The sequence below is a fragment of the Psittacula echo genome (genome assembly GCF_963264785.1).
Source record: "Psittacula echo genome assembly, chromosome: 3".
NCBI lineage: Eukaryota > Metazoa > Chordata > Aves > Psittaciformes > Psittacidae > Psittacula > Psittacula echo.
Window position 1 is genome coordinate 84,986,046 of NC_137736.1, and position 13,289 is coordinate 84,999,334.

At 36.1% G+C, this 13,289-nt stretch overlaps 1 protein-coding gene across 4 annotated transcripts in view; it reads right to left on the bottom strand.

The window, feature by feature from the left end:
- Positions 1–13,289, bottom strand: part of PIBF1 (progesterone immunomodulatory binding factor 1) — a 121,305-nt gene that overhangs the window by 75,982 nt on the left and 32,034 nt on the right. For all 4 annotated transcript variants that reach the window (XM_080614305.1, XM_080614302.1, XM_080614303.1 and 1 more), the window contains exons 9-10: positions 12,369–12,494; positions 8,209–8,307 (exon numbers count right to left, since the gene is read on the bottom strand). In XM_080614305.1, the coding sequence (XP_080470431.1) occupies positions 8,209–8,307; positions 12,369–12,494 (225 nt within the window). The remainder of the gene's footprint in view (positions 1–8,208; positions 8,308–12,368; positions 12,495–13,289) is intronic.

Here is a 13,289-nt window from a genome sequence, read left to right on the forward strand (position 1 = left end):
CCAGAAGACAATTACTATTAAAGGAAAACTTTTATGGTTTTATTAGGCTGAAATATAATATTGCATATTTAGTCATCATTAGAATATCAAAATTTTTCTACAGCCGTACAGAGGATATAATATCCCTGTGTTGAAGAACTTAGCTTTTAAATAGGCACTATAATCCACAGTTTTGTTAGACATGCAACTAACAATCACTGCATGTATTTATGGTCATGTGGTTATTTGTGACTTGTTTTTCTTCTGTATTCTAAAATCCATGTGCTTGGAGTTTCCTATAAACAGGTTCTTTTCTGATATGCCATTGAAGTGTTAATGTTTTGGGCTACCAAATGCTGCTAAGGGCTTCATACACAAATTGAATCCTTCAAGCTAAGATGGCTAGCCACATTCCAGAAGAAATATTATTTGCACAGAAAACCTAATATATATACATAAATCTTAAAAGAACCCCAAAACTTTATCTTCAGATAAGTGCTTTCATTTATATCTTGTCATTACCTCCTGCCTAGACTTCTCAAAAGGACACAAAGCAAACATACAGGTTGAGATGTCTCTGTTTCATAGCTTCTGTTCCGTTCTACATAGAACAGCTGTACATAGACTAGTCACAGTGTATCAGACGCAAGTCCTAGGTAGCCTGATAATCCTGTCTCCAATTATAGCCAAAAGTGTGTGTTCTGAGAGGAGCCAGAAAAACTGCTGCACAGATCGTATTTCTCCCTAATCCTCTGCCACTAGCATTCAACGATTTCTAGCTCAAGAATTTCCTGAATTGGATGTTGTTTCTACTTGTTCAATAATTCTCAAATTAATCTCTGAGCTTTTTCAGTCTCCTTTTGAACCTATGTAAACTTAGCACCTGAAACATCATTTGGTAATGAGTTCCTCTATTTGCTCATCCTGTCAGTGCTCATCTTTAATGAGAAGCTGTGTGCAGTGAATCACAAAAATGTGTACATACAAGGGATACTAACAAACATCACAAAATCATGGACTGCAGTGGAAGTTTCAACCCTGTAATTCAAGAAATATATGAAGTCTAAGCAGCAGCACCCTTATAACACAGGATGACTCTTTGAAGGAATTTATAACTCTTCTCAATTTTGTTCTCAAATATCACTGATATATTTTCGACCTTTTCAGGCTGACAAAAATACTAAGGACTTAAAAGAATTCATAGTTTCTTAGGTACTCAGTGTAATAGCCATCACAGAATTTTAACATTTTGCCTTTACTGACCTTCATGTTTTAAAATTAAGGCATTTTGGCTAGTAGGAAATGACCAGGTAAAATGAGAATGTCAAGGCTTAAGGAAAATCTTTATGATATCAGGATATGTTCATATTACAACCTTCACAAAGCATCCTTCAGAGGCTAATAATATTTTGTGAGAATTATTTCTTAGGAGCTGGGGCAAGAGGAACTAAAATAAAAACATTTCTAAAGCTATAAATATAATCATTGAACATTCCTTGCACAGTAAGAGAACAAACTTCAAAGCCTGAGTTCCAGATGTAATGAAGCTCAGAAAGGTCAGCCATCAGACTAACTTATCATTCCTATGAGTCTTGACATTGATAATTCTACAACACCAAGACAGTTACTGTTATGAGGTAACTGGTTACAGGGCTTAAAGCATTCACTCTGGAGAAACACTATCTTAGCTATGAATATAAAATTTTGAGATCCTTATTAGGCATCTAACAACCAAACACAATAAGGCATGTCCTAGCAAGTGTGCAGTCTTCCTAACATTACTATTCATTTATTTGGTCAAATCAGTTAATTAGGTTTTCTCCTTCTGTTTATTAAAATGCAATTTAATCATCTATTAAGATGTAAACTCCAAATACATGTATCTTTAGAGGAAAAGGGAAAAAGAGTAGAAGCCTCCCTAGTCATTTCAGCAGAAATATAGGACGCATAGAATTGTTTTTGTTACGGATTTCAGTGCTGCTTCTATAGCTTGGAAACAAACTAGACCTAGTCTCCTGGAAAATAGACTTTTTCTCTGCTTCTCCATCATACTGTCACTCCTGGTCTTTTACACTGCTGCCTTTGCATTGCTGAAAGACATCCTCTTGGAAGTTCAGAATCAATTTCCATCACATTCACAGCATTTCAGTGGGTTCTAATATAAGGTTACAGCAGCTTTGGCAAAGAAATACTTTGGCCAGAAGTTTTCAGCATGGATTTTTTTTTAATTCATTATTTAAATCCTACTTTTATACAAATACTTTTAGGAGATAATAGACCCTTGTTTAAGCATTAGCAATTAGTCCAACACAAAAATACATTGACTTAATCATTTTAAGATTGGAATCCTGTCATTGCAGTCAGCAACATCTGGATAAAAACACGTTAATAGAAAGCGCAATAATTAATGCTTCCATTAACAACGAACATATAATGTAATAAATGCTAATCTAATAATCGAATTCCTGCATACTCAGCAGAGATTCTAATTGCAAAGTAGAGCAGTTATTTACTCAGTAAATTTCTCCAATTTTCTTATCTAAGATAGTCCTCTGGCTTGCCTGCAATTAATAAGAAGATATAGGGATCTTAATTTCATCCAATTTAAACACCCATTTTATGAGCAGGATTGATTACCTCTCTACATCACTTACAAAGTTTAAGACAGATGACTAAAATCAGATAGAGTTAATCTCACCTCCAAATAAATTCTAAAAAGCATCACAATTGTAAAGGACAAAACAGGGTGAAAAAAATCAGATTATAAAGATTACCGGAGAGACTAACAGAAATCGCCAAAATGTATACATGGCTTGCAGCTGACTGGAAAGCATGAAGTACGTAAACACAAACATACAGAGAAGTTTTTGCATACATTTTTAAAACCTATGAAGCATAGACAATTACTATCAAGAAATGGCAATTACTTTTATTTTATTTTGCTTTTTATTTGAGAAAGGCATTTCTGAATAGAAACACTAAAAATATTGCTAAAGGTATTTTTACCTTTAGCAGATGATTTGTTACAAATCTAATAGTTTTAAAAAGCTGAGCTATCTACATCATTTCAGAAAGGTTACAAAATCCTTTGAAATCTTTATGAAACCAACCTCAGGCTCTAAACTACTTTTTGTAGCACTCTTCCTGACTTCACTCAGCCCAAATATAAAAATATTGTTTAAAAATGCTCTTCCATCATTTACGCATATTAAAATAAGCTGTAAAGCTGAAGGAATAATACTGCCATACACAATTTTCTTGAATAGCATTCTTCTGCTTACTGTGTACCTGTTTTATTTCTCTTTATTTCTCTATACTTCTCATTTTATCATTAGAAATAAAGAACCTGAATGTGCGCAAGTCCATGGGAATTCATGAAATCCATCTGCGGTTCCTGAAGGAGCTGGCGAATGAAGTTGCTAAGCCACTGGCCATCATATTTGAAAAATCACGGCAGTCGGGTGAGGTGCCTGATGACTGGAAAAAGGGAAATATAACCCCCATTTTCAAGAAGGGGAAAATGGATGATCCCGGGAATTACAGACCAGTCAGTCTCACCTCTGTGCCTGGCAAAATCTTGGAGCAGATTCTCCTGGAAGGCATGCTAAGGCACATGAAAAACAAGGAGGTGGTTGGTGACAGCCAGCATGGCTTCACTAAGGGGAAATCCTGCCTGACCAATTTGGTGGCCTTCTATGATGGGGCTATGGAACTGATGGACAGGGGTAGAGCAGCTGACATCACCTACCTGGACTTGTGCAAAGTGTTCCACACTGTCCTGCATGACATCCTTGTTTCTAAATTGGAGAGACATCAATTTGATGGGTGGACCACTCAGCGGATAAAGAACTGGCTGGATGGCCACATGTAAAGAGTTGTGGTCAATGGCTCCATGTCCAGCTGGAGCCCAGTAACGAGTGGTGGCCCTCAGGGTCGGTGTTGGGACCGGTCTTGTTCAACATCTTTGTTGGTGACATGGACAGTGGGATTGAGTGCGCCCTCAGCAAGTTTGCCGATGACACCAAGCTGTGTGGTTCGGTTGGTACGCCGGAGGGAAGGGATGCCATCCAGAGGGACCTTGACACGCTTGTGAGGTGGGCTGATGCCAACCTGATGAAGTTTAACCATGCCAAGTGCAAGGTCCTACACCTGGGTGGGAGCAATCCCAGACACAGCTACAGGTTGGGCAGAGAAGAGATTCAGAGCAGCCCTGCAGAGAAGGACTTGGGGGTGTTGGTCAATGAGAAAATGAACATGAGCCAGTCGTGTGCACTCACGGCCCAGAAAGCCAACCGTATCCTGGGCTGTATCAAAAACAGCATGACCAGCAGGTCGAAGGAGGTGATCCTGCCCCTCTGCTCTCCTGAGACCTCACTTGGAGTATTGTTTGCAGTTCTGGTGTCCTCAACATAAAAAAGGACATGGAACTGTAGGAACAAGTCCAGAGGAGGGCCACGAGGATGATCAGGGGACTGGAGCACCTCCCGTATGAAGATAGGCTGAGAAAGTTGGGGCTGTTGAGCCTGGAGAAGAGAAGGCTGCGTGGAGACCTCATAGCAGCCTTCCAGTATCTGAAGGGGGCCTACAAGGATGCTGGGGAGGAACTCTTCATTAGGGCCTGTAGTGATAGGACAAGGGGTAATGGGTTCAAACTTAAACAGGGGAAGTTTAGGTTGGATATAAGGAAGAAGTTCTTTACTGTAAGGGTGGTGAGGCACTGGAATGGGTTGCCCAGGGAAGTTGTTCAAGCAACAACCCTGACGGTGTTCAAGGCCAGGTTGGACAGAGCCTTGGGTGGCATGGTTTATTGTGAGGTGTCCCTGCCCATGGCAGGGGGGTTGGAACTAGATGATCTCAAGGTCCTTTCCAACCCTAACTATTCTATGATTCTATGATTCTATTACAAAGATAACTTGAGTACATTACGTGAGCAACAATCAACTGTTACAGAGTACAGTTTTGTTTTGGTTTTTTTTTTGTTACTAAGAAGATTTTGCAAAATCACACCATCTATGGATATCCTTTGTGTTCTCAGTACTTGTGGAATTTTTCAACCAGTTTCCACTGATAAAGCTAGCTATATGATCTTAGAAAAAGAAATTATACTCCTTAAGGTTTGAAGGAAGTGAACAATCAAAGACAGGAGATGGCTCTTGTAGGCATCCCCTGAGGTGAAGTGCTCTTGTATGAGCTCATCCCATATTAGACCTTAGAGTTCACTTTGAACGTTGGGAACATTTCAGTTTGATGTTGCACATTATATGAAACTAGAAAAGTTTACCAGTAGGAAAAACCAAAAAGATAGGAAACCAGGGTGTATTTGTTCTACTTTTTGGTGGTGTTTTGCAAGAAGTGAATAACAGATTGACAGTCAATAGTTTGAAAATAACACTCCAGGAACATTCAGGAGAAAGAAAAGTTGGAACGTATTTAGTATCTACACTTTACTATGAGTAGGTGATGGAGCTTTTACAGAATTGCTCTTTTCACTCAACCCCTGCACACTTTCAACTGAGACAATATAGCTTTAAAATTATAAAAAAGTCTTAGTCACATTACCAGAAGTTTAAAACAAGGTGAAAATGTTTCTACTTGGTCATCATTTTTTAGAACATGTGTGACACTGACCTCAGTTTAATCCAAAATACCAAGTCAGTTAAGTTTTTTTCATTGTCATAGACAAACAAAACATGGATTTTCACATGGGATGTAGAGCTGCAACAGAACTTACATCCTGACATTATAGTGGCCTACTCTGAGGCTGAAACAGCAGATTCTCTCTCAATATAACTCTTTCATGGATGTTATCACTTCAGTATTTTCTTGGCATATGTAAACAGCTGTTTATAAAAAGCTATCACAAACATCGGTAAGAAAAATGAAAATAACTGTGCTTGACTAGAAAATCGGGTATTAGTTACACTTCTGATCACAAGATTTGCCAAGGGCTTTATTTAACCACCATTCAGGCCAGTCAACATTCCACATACTTCTGAAGCTTTAAAACATGTTTGTTTATATAGATTATGATACCAGTGGTAACTACGATGAGTCATCTTGTTTTCACTAAAATAGAATGAACTGTTAGAATCACTTAAATACAGAATTGAACAACACAGGTATTCCTTTTTTATCTCAGGAGTTTCTGGTGATATTAGAAAATTTCTTTGTTAAAGAACTATCACATGTCAATCCACAGTAAATTCAGAATTTGGGTTTTTTTAAGTTAAGACATTTATTACATCTTATCATGCCAGTGTGTTACTTTGCAGGTCATTTAGGTAGATGAACTAGAATGTGGAAAAAATCATGGTCTTAAAACCTGCACTGTGGTTAGAAGAGTTTTAAAGAGAGACACCTACATTTTAAAGAAGGGAAGTATGGGATTTTCCACTTTCCCAAGCAGAAGTTTTTTTCTCTAAAAAGCATAATCTTCTGACAAATGACCTACCACTTTGAAGTAAAAAAAAAAAAAAAAAAAAGAAGCATAAATCAACTTTTTAATTTATTTAAATCAAGGAAGGGAGAGTTTACTTAATTGGAGAGATTATTACTAGAAAAAGCTACTGGAGGATAGAAGCAGGAGTGTGTCAAACAAGATGACAACAAATGGTATATTACTATCATTCTTTTTTTCCCCCCTTTTTTTCCATTTGAAAATCTTATGTTTCTGATTGTAGGGCAACTACTCAAAAAAACAAAAGCAGCAATATGAAAAAAAAAAAAAAGACACATTATATGACTGGGAATACAGCAGAACAGAGAAAGTATTTTCTCCATGGTTCCAAAGTTTAAAAATAAATATGGTAATAATTATAAAGTTGATATTTCCATTAAAAACAATCAAGTTTCATACTCAAATTATCATACACCAGACCTATTTTCCAGCAAAGCTTCCTGTTAGCTATGAACTTCCCACATGTCACAGTCTTATCACAATAAAAGGTGGCAGTCTCATCAGAAAGAAACATGGTTGGCTCACATAAGCATTTTATTTTGACTCAGGAAATCAGTTTTGAACTAAGTTTCCTGGTTGTCCTCAGTTAACCAGCTTTGATTTCCACATTTTGATTTGCACTGGGGAGCCATCATCTCAGAGTTTGGTAACTGAATTCCTTTTTGAGAATCCAAGAACACCTACAATGTACTCTGCCCACTAAAAGGCATTCGGCACCCTTGGGCCCATCCAGCCCAAACTAGATTAATCTGAAGTCAAACTCCTGAAACTGAGTAGATATCAAGTCCTCTGACCCACCTCGTTCACTCTAGAACTACCCCTATTGCTTCACACCACAAAAAGCAATGACTTTTTTTCAGTCCTTAGACAATGCTGTTTCTTCAGTAATATCACCACTGCAATTCAGGAGTTATACACAAAAATAAAAAGCTTTAATTAATTTGTGCCTATGCTTAAGTTAGCAACATTTTAATGGATTACTGCTTGGAATTAAAAACAATTCCAAGTAAGAAAAAGTTCAGATCTAGTAGTTTCTTTGAGGTAGCACAGTTAATGAAATGATCTTTTTGTCTTAGAAAAAAGGATTAAACAACAAATCGAGTCCAAAATTAATGACACATAACAAACTTACCTTAAACAGCTTTATTACTGTCAAAAGCTTCAAATTACCTCATAATTTACCATAACTAATATTCTAAATTTACAAAAAGATGCTGCAGAACAGGATAGCGAGACTGCTTGTAAACACGCAGAAAAATCAGTTTCCTTCTCCATATGAATAGAATTGTATGTTTGTATAGACAATATCTTTGATACATGGAATATGAAAGGCTGAGAAGGGACAGCAGTAAGAAGCATGTAACAAGTATAAATGTTCATGACTGCTGCTTTCTATCCATACTTCACAAAAAATATTCATTGAAGTCCTCATCCAAGATAATATTCTATTTTCAACTAAAGAAAAAACCCAACAGGTTCAGAGTTTGACCACTGCTACTGTACAGTATGAAACCCACATTCTTGCTATGAGATGCATAATTACATCTGCTTGTCTTTACAGGACTGTAGGAGAAGAATCAAACTTCCATATTGTTACTGTACTGGTAAAAGAAAAAAAATTATGCTAATAAAATTAAATCTGTAACTTCATTTAAACAAAATGTTTGTAATTCCATTTCTTTTTTATAAGCAGAAAGTCAAAGTAGTCATTCTTCATAAGGCTCCTGAGATAGAAATACCATTACACCTTTATATTTTTTAGAGATACTTACTGTTCTAAGAGTTGATCATGTTTTCTTAAAGCATCCTTTTCAGCAATAACTGCTCTTTCTTTTTCAGCAACAGCATTATCTCTTGCTTCTCTCAAATTTCTGAAGGAAACAAAAGTTACTCTGTCAAGAATCTGTTACGAAAAAGACTGTTTTGCTGCATGAATTATACTGACTGATCTGAACTTCAATACTACCTTCTTCAATTCTCACAGAATGATATCAGAGTCTATCTAGATGCCTATTCATTATACAGGCTTTACTTTAGATTATTTTCATATATATCAGCAAAGTTTCCAGTTCTGAAATTCTAAAAACAATGATCAAACCACCTATGCACATGTACAAATATATTAATAAGTTTAGACTATTAAAACTACAAATTACTTAATTTTTATAGGCATCAACTAAATGCCAACAATTTTGATACTTTATACTTCACTAATAAATAGGGGAATGCTCTCCCCCTAGCTGAGATGTTTCACAACTTTAATGATAGAGCAGGAAAAGATTAGCTAGGCATAGAAATCCTACTTCCACATATAACTAATTGGCTAATTAGTTGTAGATATATAGGTTATTGCATGTCATTGCTGTCTCCTTCTGGTTTCTATTGCTAACATTGTTTTTGACCTGTACAGAACTGTAAAATAACACAAGCATTTTATTGCAATAAATCTATACTTTTCCAATTTTTTAAGCAAGAATTAGTCAGGACTTTCAAACTAACTCACTATTATTTCACTGACACAAATGAGAATAATACATACAGTACTTGTGTTAAAAAATTATACAGGTATTAACAGCCTGTTAATCTGTTGTCTGCATGTAGCATAACATTGTAATAAACTGTACTAAGTGGAACTACTGCTTAGATAGTGCCCATAAACTGTACCTCCATTATTTAGTGCAACACATAACAGCTAATTTGTGGAGACTGTTGAAGGGCTGTTGAGGACCTACCTTATAAACATTTTTGAGGATTCTTCCAGTTTGCTCCTGTTACTTGAACACTCACTAGCATTTGAAATATATGAAATGATCTTACAGATTTCTTTCAATTTCATTTCACCTAAGAGGAATCCTGCTCATATGCTACAAATGTGAGCAGAATACCACAAATCCAAGCACAAACTGAGAGGCAAGTAAAAAGATTGCAAGCATCAATGACTAGGGGATTTCCCTTGTCATTGTAAGCAGCAACAACTAAGATGACAAGCAGCAAAGACTAGGGGGGTTTCACTTCAAAACCACACTCTTCATCTAAACTGTTAATGTAGATGCAACCAAGCTCTTCCTGCTGAAGCTATTTGTTGCCCTCTCCCCCACAGAAACTTTCTGAATTAAAGCAAAGTGGAATTCTAGTCTCAAGCAAATTTTGAAAAAATAAAAGTTAAAGATAGAGAGGCAAATGGAAAATTACTAAGCCATGTAAATGTTATCCCAGGTTGTTTTAGCTACACTCAAGGTATTCTTGGATAAAAGACTACATTCTAGATGAAGGTAACGTTATCACTGGTATATTTCTGAACTCAAGTAATTAATATGAATAATTACTTATGAAGAACCAACATCAGAATTATGTAACAGTTAACTGGCTATGAGAGAAAGAAAACAAAATTTTCTTTAAAAAATTAATTGCTGGGCCAGAGAATTTACTGATGAAATTCAGGGACTGATCTTCAGAGCAGATCCTTTAAAACTGACTCATACGAAAATATTAGAACAATGTAATTATTTTTGTTGACAGCATTAAGATCAAGCATTATGACTTGGAGAGGAGTACAATATTGTATCCTTCAGAGGAAGCAGAAGCACAAGGGCATCTATATTAGCTTTTGAAATAAACCTCTTTAAATAAACTGCCATTTATTGCACTTCACTACCCTAAACTATTTTAGAGTGCACAAACTGTACTCCAGTCAGCTTGAACAAGTCAGAAAATGTGCTCAGGGGCAGCATCTAACATGCTCAAAACTACTAAATTGTGTTTGATCCGTACGAAAAGACTGCAGCTAATCCAAAGTCAAACCTCATGCAGGCATTCATGTACCCTTTGAATTTGCTCATGCTTGCTAATGCAAACATAGCCAATGCTTACTACAACCAAGCAAGTGAAACTGATCCCAAATAAATTAAGAACGAAAGCATCACCTTATTTAGATTTGTCATCCCCCTCCCATCTTAGCTTCTTGAACTGAATCATCCAAGTGTAAAATAAGTGCCAGTAAATTCAAGGGAAACATCAAGCTCATCAGGCTTGGGAAAGTGGTAAGGAGCAAGAGCAACTAATATTAGATTAGCATAGCTGTACTACCATTCCACACTTTGAGCCTGAAGAGGAAACCAGCATCTTAGCTTTATTTTCAGTCAAAATCAGCATCTCATCACATCACACATTCATGGCAAACTGATTTGCTCGCAATTTCGGGTTGCATTTGTCTCGCCATTAAGGGGCATGTCAGATTGGGAAGCACTGTCTCATGGTGGCTTTTTTTAGTATTTTGTAGAAAGAGCATATGCTAAAAATTCTTTTTTTGCAAAATAATATGAAATCAAATCTAAGGAATTTACATTTCAGAAGTAATTATTTCAAAATGAGGAACAAAACTTCTGTAAATTGGTTCCAGATACAAATGAAATATCATTCAGTAATTTTCTCAATGATATACAGACCCTTGTCAAATTTCCATGAACAGTGAAGGTTTAAATTCATACTTTGTAATTCAAAATAGATTTGCATACAGGAAGTGGTGTGGATGTATGTGTATATGTGTAATACATATTTTAATCACACTTGCAAAACTACACAATGATGTAATTTTTTTAATTAGAACCTTTCAGTTGACTGGAAGACAGACAGCAGGAGTCACGTTCTTTTTTCACTCTTCCGAGCAGTAACAAAACTACCTATTAGAGGAACAGATGCTGATGCCACAAACATCTTTTTACTACAGTCATTTCCTTCTCCACATAAGACACTTTGAGGACATCTGCACTGAAGTTATAATGAATTATTAAACGCTCCTTCCATTTTAAAGGAATAAAAGGGGCAACAAGCAAGTTTAAAAAGAAATGCAGTACTAAAAGTCCAAATCCTTAGATCCTTAAAGGCTTATGTATGTGCCTAACTCTGCATGTAATTCCATGGAATTCAACAAGATGACACACATACAAAATTCAATATGCAGGTCTCTGCAGGACTAGGATCTTCAAAAGAGATTTTATAATAATTTCTAGGAAACCAATGCTTTCTTGAATCATAATGCTGTAAATCTCAGATAGATTTGTTTTATAAAGACATAAATCTTATTCGTTTCCCTTATTATTTCTGCTTTACTTTCTGCACCAGCACCTTCTCCTCCGGTTTTCTGGCTCAGTTTCAAGATTGCTCATACAGCATGACAGGCAAACCAACATATTTTGTGTTCATTAACTAAAATTGTACATCTGAACAAACTTCAAACCACTCATGTTTATCTAGAACATGAATTTTAATAATCATAGAATCACAGAATGGTTTGTGTTGGAAAGTTATCTAGTCCACCCCCCTTGCAATAAGCAGGGACATCTTCAACTAGACCAGGTTGCCCAGAACTACATCCAGCCTGGCCTTGAATGTCTCCAGGGATGGTGCATCCTTCACCTCTCTGGGCAACCTGTGCCAGGATTTCACCACCCTCATTCTCAAAAATTTCTTCCTCACATCCAGCCTGAATCTTGCCTCTTTTAGTTTAAAACCATCACCCCTTGTCCTGTCAGAACAGACCCTGATAAAGAGTCTCTCCCCATCTTTCTTATAGGCTCTTTTTAAGAACTGAAAGGCTGCAATAAGATCTCCCTGGAACCTTCCCTTCTCCAGGCTGAACAACCCCAACTCTCTCAGCATTTCCTCACAGGAAGAGATGCTCCATCCCTCTGATAATACTTTTCATTGACAATGCTGAATATCCATAACTTAATAAATATAACAATATATTTAAAAGTGTACAAGTGTAATTTCATTTTAGTTCTTACAAGATTCTCATCAGTTTTATAACTGAACTTAAATTCTTACCTTTTGTTTATCTCTCAATGAGCCAGTCAACTAGAATTATACCCATGCACATAACAGTACTTGGTCATTTTTGCCCTAATTAGGTTATTGCCTGCATGTTACTTACCTGTTTTCACGTTCATACATCTCTTTTGAAGCACTTTTTAGTTGCTCTATTTCTTGATTTGTTTTCAACCTTATTTGTTCCAACTCTTCATGCAGTCTCTTTTCATATTCTGTTTTATAGTGGTCTCTGTAAATAAACAAATACCCAACATGGAAATTGAAAATTAACTGCAATCACCAAAATATCAAAGCTTCAGATAACAGCTGTACAAGTAGAGCAAAGCACTTCTTGATTTTTACATTTTATTTTCATTTTCACTAATTTTCCTCCCAAACTGCTTGAAATACATGTTAGCCTATGTTGTTATGCAAAGCCAGCAGAAATCCATCAGGAATAAACAATATTTAATTGGGAATAAATAAAAGCTTTCTGCGTACTGTTCAAATTTGTTATAAGTAATTTGACATTGATTAATCACGCAACATTATGCTTAAGATTATTCCAGGAATTCTTTGTCAGCCTCTACATGAGTGTTTAGATTAACTAACCACTTAAACCCACCATATTAATTCCTTGCTTTCTTAAGTTTTCTACCATCTTCATCACTGGGTAAGCATTAATTAACTTGCTAACTTACAATACTGCCATGCTACTCTAGGACTTTGTTGTGTACTATCTGGACCTCATTAGGGAAAATACATCACAAGAAACTTTGATGATTACATACTGCGGAGATTCGTGAAGTCAAAAACCCCCAAGATTTGGAAATTTATCCTTCAATATGACATAAAAGCTTAAGTATGTATTTTAATTAATTTATAAACAGCAGGTATCAGAAGATTCCAGGATAAAAGAATTTCCTTTCAGAGTAATACTGACATCTTTTTGTAACTTTGCAATCCCATGGCAGACTGTAGGGAACCCCATAATGAATTTCTTCTACAAAACTACAAGAAACCCAAGCTTAAATTGTAAGTATGC